The sequence below is a fragment of the Ascaphus truei genome, chromosome 11, assembly GCF_040206685.1.
Source record: "Ascaphus truei isolate aAscTru1 chromosome 11, aAscTru1.hap1, whole genome shotgun sequence".
Classification (NCBI taxonomy): domain Eukaryota; kingdom Metazoa; phylum Chordata; class Amphibia; order Anura; family Ascaphidae; genus Ascaphus; species Ascaphus truei.
This window is the reverse complement of record NC_134493.1, coordinates 47,941,165-47,954,852: the sequence shown is the minus strand read 5'-3', so window position 1 is coordinate 47,954,852 and position 13,688 is coordinate 47,941,165. Positions and strand designations below refer to the sequence as shown.

At 42.0% G+C, this 13,688-nt stretch overlaps 1 protein-coding gene across 4 annotated transcripts in view; it reads left to right on the top strand.

Annotated features, from left to right (window-relative positions):
* The window catches only part of LOC142463399 (multidrug resistance-associated protein 1-like), a 92,811-nt gene that overhangs the window by 62,515 nt on the left and 16,608 nt on the right, over positions 1–13,688 (top strand). For 3 of the 4 annotated variants that reach the window (XM_075566090.1, XM_075566092.1, XM_075566091.1), the window contains 9 exons: positions 1,042–1,188; positions 3,269–3,356; positions 3,727–3,796; positions 4,936–5,062; positions 5,810–5,986; positions 7,297–7,464; positions 9,293–9,470; positions 10,318–10,344; positions 13,578–13,662. In XM_075566090.1, the coding sequence (XP_075422205.1) occupies positions 1,042–1,188; positions 3,269–3,356; positions 3,727–3,796; positions 4,936–5,062; positions 5,810–5,986; positions 7,297–7,464; positions 9,293–9,470; positions 10,318–10,344; positions 13,578–13,662 (1,067 nt within the window). The remainder of the gene's footprint in view (positions 1–1,041; positions 1,189–3,268; positions 3,357–3,726; positions 3,797–4,935; positions 5,063–5,809; positions 5,987–7,296; positions 7,465–9,292; positions 9,471–10,317; positions 10,345–13,577; positions 13,663–13,688) is intronic. The other variant, XM_075566089.1, reaches the window with a different exon arrangement.

Sequence of the window (13,688 nt, the reverse complement as noted above, 5' to 3'; positions counted from 1 at the left end):
ATATACACACGTGTATACACATGTATACACACGCATATACACACACGTGTATACACATGTATACACCCAAATGTACACACATACATACACACACACACACACACACACACACACACACACACACACGTATACACACACACATACTATGTATACACAAACATGTATACACACACACAAACATGTACACACACGTGTATACACACACGTGTGTGTATATACACACGTGTATATACACACACGTGTATACACACACACACATACAATGTATACACACACACGTGTATACACACACACGTGTGTATACACACACACACGTGTGTATACACACACACACACATACAATGTATACACACAAACATGTATACACACACAAACATGTATACACACACACACGTGTATACACACACACGTATTCACACACACACACACACACACACTATCCCCAGCACCACCACATCAGCACACCGGTATCCCATGCCCCCCCAGCACACTGGCATTCTCGGCTCCCCGCCATTCCCAGCACCCATCAACACCATCATCACCCACACATCGGCACCTTTGCACCTCCCCCATCGGCACACCCACATCCGCACCCCCACATCAGCACCAAACCCTCCCAAATCAGCACACCAATACAATCACCATCAGTACAGCCACAGCAGCACTACCACCGCACATGGGCCGCGTTGACCACTCCTCACCCAAATGCCACACCCACACCACAAACATCCCGGGCAACGCCGGGGCTCTCAGCTAGTGGTGCAATAAATGTCTTTACTAGCTCAACATTTCGGCTCCCCAATGGAGCCTTTTTCAAGAGCTCTTCCATTGGGGAGCCGAAACTTGAGCTTGTAAAGACCCTTTTAATGTAGCATTGGGTGTGCTGGCCTTTTTGACCCTTTTACATAGTACAGGTTAGTATGTTAGCAGAAGCACCCGCTAGAATATATTTTTTGATGATCACATTAGGTTCCTGTTTGTCCAGTACATTATTTGCAATGTGCAGTCAGATCTGTGAGGTATTTTATTTCCTTTCTTCAGGTTGCGTTATCCACGTTTGCCGTGTATGTCCTAATCGATAAGAACAACGTCCTCGATGCAGAAAAGGCCTTTGTTTCGCTGGCTTTATTCAATATTCTCAGGTTCCCATTGAACATGCTACCGATGGTTATTAGCAGCATGGTGCAGGTAAATGCGGAGATTTGCCATACACAGACATTGCTGTCTCTTCCAGCTTCTCCTTCCACCGCTGAGTGAAGATCTTTGGGTGCAAATGCAAAATGAAGGAATTTGTCACTTTTTTTTTTTGCCAGTTTCGTTAAATGTGCTTACACGTATTTACACCGACAATCCAAGCCAGCGATCATTTTTATTTTTTTAATTACATTTTTTTAACATAGGATTGAAGCATGGGGTATCCAGAGCTGAACCCCATTAATTTCGTCACCAGGGGCCCCCTGGTTCTGGGCATACTTCCATAGGAGGTGCCGGTAGCCACTTTCAAAGCTCCTGTGCCCTGCCAAGCCAATAGGCCATGACCTCAGGTCTGGCTTCCTATTGGCCCGCGTGACGCAGAATCTTTCAACTTGAAATTAATGGGGTTCAGCTCGGAGGCCCCCCTGCTTCAATCTTATGTTTAAAAAAAAAAAGAATTTGCAACAAAAAAAAATTGCGCGTTTGGATTGCTCTTTTAAAGCTGCAGTTCAGTCGTTTTTTTTTTTTTAGTTTTTTTTTTTTACATTTATTTTTTTACTTCAATAGTTTTATGTGTGCAATCTCTAATTACCTAAAGAACTGTATAGCTGCCAGTCAATTCGTTCTCAATGTATTGATAGGTCTAAATTTGGTGACATAATTAGTGAAGGGATTTGTTTATATTCTGCTTGTCAGTCAGTGGAAGCTCATGAATATTCATGAGCACTCCTGCACTGACATGTGCTAGAGGGAGGGCAGGGCTGACAAAGGGGTGTGCCAGGGCTTGTGACAGGACATGAAGGGGCAGTGCCTTAGCAAATGGCTGTTAAAATAGAATACAAGAAAATTGGTCTTTCAAAGTTGTTTTTTTAAAAACAGAAAATGCTAAAAGTATTTTTTCTTACTACAGAACTGATTTATTAAAAAAAAAACACACATGCAGGATATTGACTGAACTGCAGCTTTAAAAGGACAGTATATTTATCAGGGAATTGATTTTGATGATTTAAGTTTGTGAATTTTGCAATACTCCAGGTGAAATTCAGTAAAGCAGGGAAAGTTTAAAGTTGCTATTATTATTATTATTATTTTAAATAAACTATAATAATTCCAGGGTTTTTGCCATTGTGCAGCTTTTATTTATGAATACGTTCTCCCGAAGATGCATATAATGAGGCCGGGTAACGCCATCTCTACTGATTTTATTTGAATTTTTTTTTTTTTTTTAATTTTGCCACAGTGAGCAAAACTTGATGTTGGGGCCCTATTTATAGTCTGCTTTAGGCGACTGCCAAAGCGCACGGACGCGCAAAATATGTTAGAGGTTTCTTCCAAGACGCCTGCTTGTCTCATGTTGCCACTGCTTCAATAAAGTGAGGATTTTTTTTTAGTGATCCAGCCTCCGTCATCCTTTTCCTTCTATTGGAACGCGGTGCACCCCCTTTTTCTCTCCCCCTTTTTCTCTCCCCCTTGGTGCGATCCCTTCCTGCTTTAGGTGAATATAGCGATTTTTAGAGACTCTTGCATGTTAAGCAAAATCTCAATGCGCATCGTTAATGCGCAGCCAAACGCTCGGGAACTCTCGAGTAGGTTTGTGGATTTTCTTTTCGCGGCTTTATGAAATTTCGCCTGGGTTCGCTAACTCAATGACGCACGTCATCGCATTCCTTGGCTTGCGGATGGCAGCCATTTTTAATTTCTCTTAGTAGCCAGGGAATTTCCGTATCCTGCCTCCTGCATTGTGTGGTTTCTCTGTTCTACAGCACAAATATATCCTGTTGAGATTTCTGCTTTAATGTTGATCCACTTAAGTCAGGGGTGGCCAATTCCAACCCTCGAGGGCCACCAGGTTTTCAGGATATCCCTGCTTCAGCAACGGTGGCTCAGTCTTTTGACTGAGCCACCGGTGCTGAAGCAGGGATATCCTCAACCTGACTGGCTGGTGGCCCTTGAGGGCTAGAATTGGCCACCCCTGACTTAAAGGGTCACCACTATCTGTGAAAATGGGTGTGGGATAAATAATACATTTAGCGTGTGTTGATGATGATGATACTTTTATTTATCTTCCACCTAGGCGAGTGTTTCATTAAAACGCCTCCGAGTGTTCCTATCGCATGAAGAGCTTGAACCGGACAGCATAATCAGAGGGCCCAACAAGGACAGTAAGTGTTTGCGTTGCTTGATAGCTGGCGGCAGGAAGCCATTTCCAGTTTGCTTCACGCCTCCCACTCTTTCCCGAGCGTCCTTCTGATTTTTCTCTCCTGTGGTTTACACAAATTGCATTTAGTTTTTACCAATGTCCTTGTGATTTGCGTATTTCAGTGAGGAATTATCCGTGTTGTGTTCAAAAAAATTCTGGCCCAGAAACGCAAATGCCGGCCATTGGGAGGTTTGGGTTTTAGAACTGGGTCCTAAAGTATGACCTGTACCCTTTTCCTGCCAGGGGCTCCCGCAACTTGCTACAGATATAAAAATGATAGCTATTCACCTTTTTGAATTGTCGATTTTTTTGTTTTTGTTTTTGCTTCTTAGCTGAAGGAAGTATTGACATAAGGAATGCAACGTTCTCCTGGTCTAAAAATGATCCTCCATCGCTGAAAGAGTAAGATTTTGTTTCCGATTACCTTCTACTTACCTGATAACCCCACGTACCTTCTACTTACCTGATAACCCCACGTAAAGGGGCCTGAAAGTTTATTATTTTACATTGTATTTCACGTCCTAGTATCCCAGTGAAAATATTTACTCATAGCTTTATGTTAAGTGTTGAAGAAGGCACTGTTACTGTCAGTGATTGCTGTATATTCTGTCCATCATACCTACATCATAAAAATTGTATCTTGTTTTTTTTTTTTATAAATTTAAATGTGTTCCTTTTATTGTTTGGTAACTGTTGGCTTTATATATGTGAAGCTCTTTGAGTCGCATTGGGAGAAAAGGTGTGTCTGTGTGTCTGTGTGTCTGTGTGTCTGTGAATATAAGTGCAAGGATATCTTGCACTTTAATTATTCTTTGATAGATGTGTTAATGAAATAATTATTGTACATATATTTTCATCTTGGCATTTATTTTATTAAAAAAAAATGTTAAAAGTTCATTTCTATCCCACCTCCATTTAACCCATTATTGATGGAGTGCAGTATACAGGGCTTTTTTCTTGCTTTGGTTGCTTTATACTTCATCCTGTTTTTTGCACCATCAATAATCAAATAGTGATCACCGATTACTGCATCACTGATTGGCTTAGCTAGGAGAGCTCTCCTCCCGCTATGACAGTCCTTCATAGACACAGAGTTTAACTTCAAAACATATGACATATTTCACACATTTTGTGGATTTAAAAAAAAAAAAAATGGCGGCAAAGTTAATAGGCAGTCTTTTTATAAAATAGGGGTTCTCAACTCCAGTCCTCAAGCCACCCCACCCACTCCCAACAGGTCAGGGTTTCAGGATATCTCCGCTTCAGCACAGGTGGCTCAATCAGTCCCTGCTTCAGCCCAGGTGGCTCTGAGCCACCTGGGCTGAAGCTGGTATATCCTAAAAACCTGACCTGTTGGGGGAGCTTGATGACTGGAGTTGAGCCCCCCCCGAGTTAAGCCATTTAATTACAAAGTGGGCAGAGATTTTGCTGGCGGATCCTTCACTAAATCGGTCTTGAGTTTCTCTGAGATAGATAGCCAAACTACTTGTTCTGTCTTTTTTTATTGATAAATAAACCATTTATTTTGACCAATGTTTCAGGATTAATATAAGCATCCCCGACGGTTCCCTGATCGCAGTGGTTGGCCAAGTGGGCTGCGGAAAGACTTCCTTACTGTCCGCACTGTTGGGAGAGATGGAAAAAAAAGAGGGATGCGTGTTTGTCAAGGTACGTCGTGAGGTTCCGGGGGTTAATCCCTTTCCTGCCAGACAGACCAGCAATGCATTGTGGGTACATTGTCATTCGTTCGCGACCAGAAAAACGTTTTCCATGTGAGCCCCCTTGGCTGTCAGTGGCCACAAATGCATAGTTTAGAGCCACCAAAACAAATTATATTAGGTAACTCCGAATCTCCTAAAATGTGTTGCATGTTTATTAGATTTTTTGAATTGTATACAATGTTAGATAAGGGGTTTCCAGTTATAAGAAAACAGCTCGGATGGAACCTCCAGGTGTAGGCGAGTAACAAAAAATGTAACAAAAAAATCACTTTGGAGCTAAAAGGGACTGTATCTACTTTGTGATGCTTTAAAGATTAGAAAAACTAGTGAATATTGTGATTTTACTTGCAAATATACACACACGTAAATACACACACACACACACACACACACAACGTAAATATATATACGCACGCATGCGCACACACGTAAATATATATACACACACGTAAATATACATACACGTAAATACACACACACACAGACGTAAATATATATACGCGCACACACACGTAAATATACACACACACACACGTAAATATACACACACGTAAATATACACACACATAAATATACATACACACACATATGTGTGTATTTAAGATTTGTATACTTTGCATAAATCTCGATGCGTATGGAGTTACATGCACGGTGTGCGGATACCAGTAAATATTTGTGGTTTCCCTTTCTTTAGGGATCTGTGGCTTATGTTCCTCAACAAGCCTGGATACAGAACGCATCCCTTAAAAACAATGTCATGTTTGGGAGAGAGAGGAAAGATGCTCTGTATAAAAGGGTAATTGAAGCATGTGCACTGCTGCCTGACTTGGACATCCTGCCCTCTGGAGACAGGACAGAAATTGGAGAAAAGGTTTGAAGGCGCTCTTTGTGCATGGACAATGGGACATGTTTACCAAGTGGTCTTCTGCCATAAAGCATCTTCTGATACTGGAAGACCCCATTCAAATGGCTGTAAAGTGTCTTCCAGCGCAGGATGGGGTCTTATGGCAGAAGCCCAGTGGCCTAGATAATATCCAAGACTTTTTAATTTGGTAACTGCGAGAATGTCATCTCAAGGTGAAAATATGTTTAAATGTTACCATCTGTTTGCTACCAGATGCCAGGGTTGTATTTGCTTAAGTAATACTGTACCTATGTAGTTTCCCTGCATGCACCATCTTTCCCCTACAGCTTTTAGGCTTTTCAAAGTTCCCTGAAAACTCACCTTTTTAAGGAAGCCTATCCGCCCCCCCTAAAATCCACGCCCGTCACCCTATTGGGACCAGCTATGCGGCTGGAAGAAACTCAATGCTATCTGATACCACCACACCCCCAAACCTTAGCAGGACTATACTCCATCCTGATGGTCCCCAATCCGGGGCGTTCATTCCCTTCTGTATCCGTTTGTGCACGTTTCTTCTTATTTGTATGTCGTACTGTTTATGTAATATACATAACTTTATACCGCCATTGTGCCACGCTGCGGAATATGGCGACGCTTTATAAATGAGCAATAATAATTAAACTTGTCTAATGCATTCTGTGACCAGAACATTTTTGACTCGACGGTTTAATACCAAAAACGTAATAAACCATGTACAGGCAGTCCTCGTTTTACAACGAATGGCTTATCCAACGCTATGCAATGCATACCTATATTCATTTTTACAATGCCAAAATGGCTTATCCAACGCTCTTACGACGCTTTGCAACGTTGTGTGTGTGTGTGTATATATATATATATATATATATATATATATATATATATATATATATATATATATATATATTTACACAGTCACATAAACAACGTTGCAAAGCGTCGTAACAGCGTATATATATAATAGTATATACACTATATAATTTATGTGTGTGCTGCATATCTTATTGCCTTCATAAAATATTTGGTGTATTTTAGTGTTAAAAATGCCTTCAGGAACGGAACCTTTCATTTAAACAGTGTTCCTATGGGAAAAGGTGTTTCGCTTTACAACGCCATTTTGAGTAACGCATTGTGTCGGATAACAGAGGACTGCCTGTATTGTCTGTCAATCGAAATACCATTTTTCATGTGTCTAACAAAAAAATAACTGTAATGACTATAACCATAAATGATCATGACATTATTCAATGGAGGTATGTCTGAAAGTAATTCGGTATTCTATGGTTTCTTGTACCAAGGGTGTGAATTTATCCGGAGGTCAGAAGCAGAGGGTGAGCCTCGCCCGGGCAGTTTATTGCAATGCAGAGGTCTATTTGCTTGATGACCCCCTTTCTGCTGTGGACGCTCATGTTGGAAGACACATCTTTGACAAAGTCATTGGGCCAAAGGGCTTGCTGAAAGATAAGGTAATTGGCATCAAAACTCCCTATATATACTGTAGCATGAGAGCCAACCTGGTTTGCCTGTAATTATTGTTTTGGGTGCCCTTTGAATAGCTTCTGTCTCTTTCTCATTTTCATTTGTCGCTAGTAATAATAATACATTTATTTAATATGGTGCTTTTGTCCAAAGGGGACACAAAGCGCGTCACAATTTCTCGCTATGCACCATCCCGACTCTTGCGTTCTTCTCAAGGATGTCTTCTTTCTACCCCCTTTGTATCTAAAGCTCTCTCCCGCCTTAAGCCTTTCTCACTTTCTGCCCCACACCTCTGGAATGCCCTTTCCCTCAATACCCGACTAGCCCCCTCGCTATCCACCTTTAAGACCCACCTTAAGACACATCTGCTTAAAGAAGCATATGAGTAGCACTGGATAATCATGGACACATGACACAAAGCTTGGCCTCCTGCAGACGCACTTACTAGTATTCCCTCCTACTGTCTCTGTACGTTCTCCCTACCTACCAATTAGATTGTAAGCTCCCCGGAGCAGGGACTCCTTCCTTAATGTTACTTTTACAGTATGTCTGAAGCACTTATTCCCATGATCTGTTATTTATATTATTTGTTATTTATATGATATGTATTACTACTGTGAAGCGCTATGTACATTTATGGCGCTATATAAATAAAGACATACAATACAATACAATGACAGTACAGAGCACGGTACGCATCACATAGGAATGTTACACACAGGTCCCTGCCCAGATGAGCTTACAGTCTATGATTTTGGTGCTTGAAGCACAGGGAGATAACGTGACTTGCCCAAGGTCACAAGGAGGGAATTGAACCAGGCTCTCTTGATTGTAAACAATGACATTGAATTCCAGAGTCAGTGTAGCCGCTCCTTCCCCTCTTGTTGCATAATTAAAACAGTACTTTAAATTTACACTACATTCAAATCAATTTTTTTTTTTTTAAATCATACTAGTCCGTTAGCCATTCTAAATTTGCAGTAATATTGTTATGATATTGCATATGAGGCTATAACTGGATGTGGTCATTGAACCCCACCTGAAGGCACCGATACACCGCTTTTTTTGTGTGCCTTTAATCAGTGGGCTAAAGAGTTCTATTATTCAAAGATGGTTCACACCATTATGGGGGTATGAGACGTGGATCTAACTGTGAATCACAATACAATTTCAGTCACTTCATAAGCACATGGTCCCACAACCACACGGTTATGTTGTGGTCACGTTGTCAGCATGCGTATATGAGCATTCATTTTCACATACAATTTTATGTACCATATGTGGATTAAATATGGTCTCTTCACTTCTTAGTGATTCTGTGCAAAGACAGTATTAACTCTCTCTGTGTTTAAAGTATAAATATATACCGACATTAATCAGTGTAATATAGACCTCCTTAATTGAGCCAATTATTTATTCCCAACTATACTAAAAAACATTTACGTCGGATTTAATATATGAATTACTGTAAATAACACATAAAAAGGAGGTAATCATTTAAGCATCCAAATATATGCTATACTTCAATATGTCTATGGCCTAAGGGTTTGGTCATGGATAACAGTACCATCCACTTCTGTACAAAACTTTTTTTTAAAACTTCTATTAAAAGGATTTTAAATTTGTTCATACAATTACATTCTCGTACCTCAGGAGTGCATTTATTAGGGAACTTTTCTGTCTGTCTATAGCAAAACTACGTCGGACGTCAGGTGCTCAATGTTTGAACTGGTAACGTGACTACATAATCTTTTCTGCCGCCCGTTACATAGCGGTCATTTCTCAGAGTCCCCTCTGCTTCTTTCTTATTAATAGACTCGCCTTCTAGTAACACATGGGGTGAGTTACCTGCCGCAAATGGATTCCATTATAGTGATGATCGATGGGAAAATCACCGAAATTGGTTCCTATCAAGACCTCCTGGAACAAGACGGGGCGTTTGCTGAATTCCTCCGTACCTACGCCAACGCAGAGCAGAATAAGGAGCAGGAAGGCGAGTTCCAATCTGTAGGCAATACTTTTGTGCTACACCATGTGGATCATATTTGCCGATTGGCCACATGTGTAGTATTGGTAAACCCGAACCACAACCGCTGTACAGCAATTGTTGTACTTGATGACTGTTTGGTCATAGCACTTTCTAAGCCAGAACCCTTAATGCAGCTCTGAGCCCTTCAACTAGTTCTCCAAGGGGCCAGATCCGAAACAGACGCAGAAGGGCACAAGCTTATTATAATGTGATGTTGCACAGATTTAAAACTATTGTATTTCAACATGTTGTGAGTATTTCTAACGTGTGTGTGTGTTTGTGTGTGTGTGTGTGTGTGTGTGTGTGTGTGTGTGTGTGTGTGTGTGTGTTCCTTGATATACAGTACAAGTGAGTTTCTGTGTGAAAAAAAAAAAATGCTGCTTAGCAGCCAGTGTGAAATTAGCAGGAGCAGAGCGTGTAATGGCCACGTAAAGCCCCTTTGCGGGTCACCAGCTGAAGGTTACCATAGAGCAGGAGTGGCCAACTCCAGTCCTCAAGGGCCACCAACGGGTCCGGTTTTAAGGCTTTCACTGCTTCAGCTTCGACTCGAGCCACCTGTGCTGAAGCAGGGATATCCTGAAGACCTGACCCTTTGGTGGCCCTTGAGGACTGGAGTTGGCCACCCCTGCACTAAAGGGTGATGTGGGAATAATTGAGCAGTTGCAGCACGGGGGAGATCTATGCTGCTAGAAGCAGAAGCTGTTCCTTTTTGTACCACCTTTTTACCTTGTTTTTCCCTTCCTTGCATGTTGTCCTAAACTGTTCTTCGCTTCTCTCTCTCTCTCTCTTGTGCTGCCATGAATGAATACAGATGATACAAAAGTTGAAGAAGAGGAAGGTTTGTTTTAAAGCACTTGGTGTGTGGTTTTTTTTTCTCTTCCTTTTCTTATTGTGCATGTGGCTTTCTAATCAAATCTAAATATTTTTTTGCCACAGACAATTTTGTTTTGCATTGATACCTGCTGAGTATTAGTGAAGGCGCCAATCTATTTAATAATAACTTTATTTCATATAGTGCTTTTCTCCCAATTGCACTCAAAGCGCATCTCAATGACAGTACAGCGCGCGGTATGCAGCACATAGGATTGTTACAGACACAGATGAGCTTACAATCTGTTTTTTTTTTGTGCCTGTGGCACAGGGAGATAGAGACCCGCCCCACGGGACAAGGATCTGACACCGGGAATTGAACCAGGATCCCCTGATTCACACTCTGTTTACAGAGTCAGTGTCTTTACTCACTGAGTCGCTCCTTCTCCAGCAGTGAGCGCTTCGGGAAATGGGTCAGTAAGGGGGAGAATGGTGCGGTGTCTGAGGTTTATTCAGGATACATATGAGACCGTGTCAGGGAAAGCCCAGAGGGAATAGTTAGGGAAAAGTTCCCAGGGACCTTTACTGAAATACCAATGAACTTACACCAAACAGAGCGGTCAGGAATTTGGATTTGAGTGTATTGCAAAGGGCCTCAAAGGAGGCAACTTCCTCAAGCAGTTCCTAGGTCAGAGGTGTTCAACTCCAGTCCACGTGCCACCCTCTACCCAACAGGTCAGGTTTTCAGGATATCACTGCTTCAGCACAGGTGGCTCAATCAGAGGCTCAGCCTTCGTATGGGCCTCTGAGCCACCTGTGCCGATGCTGGGATATCCTGAAAACCTGACCTGTTAGAGGGGCTTGAGGACTGGAGGTTGAGCCCCCTTGACCTAGGTCATAGATTAAAGGGAGATGGGATGGCAGTTTATGGGTTCTACTTTGGTGGATAATCTGTCTGTATAGCAGATTCACACAGTGGAAGATATGAATAAGGATGAGCGTGCAAGAGGACGTCACTTTTTGGGGGAAGAGATGGTACTCGGGAGAACGATGTATTGGATTTTCATATCGTTTTACAACTGTGTGCAATTAGACTCCTCCATGCAGCCACCTCTGGGGTGGAACAATCGGGGCACACACACGTAGTGCTCTTACCCTGAGCCTTTGAAGGAGGTTAGTGAGAAAACAAGGGTTATTACTCAAATATAGATCGAAAAGCATAGGCCAAGTGACTGCACAAAATCGCACACCACTCCAAAGTTACCAAACGGCGTACGGGGGTTGGATTTAAGGCGAGAGAGACCCATTTAGTAACTTCCGCCCAATGACTCTGGGGCCGAGGCCAAAGTGGATATCAAGTTGTGGGGGGAGGGGAGAAGAGAATTTAGTGTGGGTTTTTTATAATAGGGTAACATTATCTAAGAATAATTATCAGGCTTTAGTTGTATATTTAAGGGTGTGTTGCATGTAGTTGAATGACGTGCTGATCTGCAAAGGAAACTCGGATAGTGTTATCAAGAAAATAAACCAGTCTGTTTTGTCTCAAGCGGTTGTTTTAATGTTGGCTGCACAGTTAGATTTACAAACCGTATTGAGATAAACGCATGTCCCAAGACCAGAAGAGGCCTTTGCCTATTAATGCATGATTAGGAAAAGCAGAATTTATAAGCAGTTGGTCCCCTATATTGAAATGGAGAGGTTGACATGATACCACTGTCGAGACATTAACGAAGCGGTTTGAGAACACGGGCATGTGTTATTGGTTAATTGGTGTCGTTGTATACAATGTTGCATGTCTATTGTAAATATGCTGTTCATGAAGCAAATTTTAATTTTGAGATCAGTCTTGGGCAGAGACGTGTTCCCACTTCAGAGACCAGTGCCGTGAACCCTGAACTTAGTTTTCAAGGCCCTTCTATCTGGCCTTTAATCGCGAAAATTTTCAAATTAGCCAGTAAAACCTTTATTGAAACAAAGCCACATTAGCAAAAAACTGTGTTTTTTTATAATAGAGTGTTAAAGTGTGAGTTAGTGTGTAAAAGTTCTATTGTTGGTACAGGAAATAAAAATACCACTGGTGAGCACATTCACACGCCTCCGACAGGTCTGCAACCCTGCTGTTCCCCATTATCTCTTGGCATACAGTGCTTCCACTGCAGCTAGGGATTCTGGGAAATGACATGCAAATGAGGACACACTCCCTTTTAATAAGTTCGCTGGAAAGCAGTCATTTAGTGACAACAGGGGCGGGCAACTGCAGTCCTCAAAGGCCACCAACAAAACAGGTTTTAAGGATATCCCTGCTTCAGCACATGTGGGACAGTGTAAGATTGAGCCACTGATTGTCACCTGTGCTGAAGCAGGGATATCTTGAAAACCTGACCTGTTGGTCCTTGAGGACTGGATTTGCCCACGCCTGCAATAGGCACACAGAATACTAATACAGGCAGTCCTCGGTTATCCACCGGAATCCGTTCTGGAAGTAGCGTTGGATAGTGAAACCGTTGTAAAGTGAGTCCCATGTTAATCAGTGGCGGTGAGCGTTGGATAACGCATTCAGGCGTCGAAAAACGGCCCTTAGGGTTGCATTGTAAAGCGTTGGATATGCCATTCGTTGTAAAGTGACACGTTGGATAACAAGGACTACCTTAAGGTCTGATATTTGACTCTCAATTCCTTTTATTTCTTTGCAAATGCTAGATGTTCGACACAAACTGCCACATGGCTAATACATAGTGTTTAATGGAAAATGTTTACTTACAATATAAGTCTTTAATGTCCTATGTAGTTCTTGTGTCTGAGCTGTTTTCCTGCTCCTGCTTCCTGAGAGATTCCTCACCACAAATGTCTTTACATAAAGAAAGTGTTTAGTTTTTAACTCCCAAGCCGACGTACCAAAGTCTTCAACCCGTCTGTCAACTTTCTCAGCTCCTTTTCTCCCTCTGTTGGTATTTTGCTATGAGGTTCTGAGGAGAGGGGACCCCATCTCTTCTGCAAAAGGCTTAAGGCAGGGATTCTCAGCTGCAGTCCTCAAGGGCCACCAACAGGTCAGGTTTTAAGGATATCCATGCTTCATCACAGGTGGCTCTTTGACTGAGTCAATGAAAACCTGACCTGTTGGTGGCTCTTGAGGACTGGAGTTGGCCAGTCCTGCTCTATAGAGTACCCATGGGTTAAGCTGTTTATCTTCTTTGTCTTTAAAACATATTTTTTTTAAAGTAATTGCTTATTCGTCCCATCGTGGTTTCTCCTCCCTCACAGATCCACAAACCCCCGTCTCGGCTGAAGAAAAACATCTGGAAAATGGAGTTTTAGTAAATGACAAATCGGAGAAACTATTCCACAGGTGCGTAGCAACAAAATACCTGAATA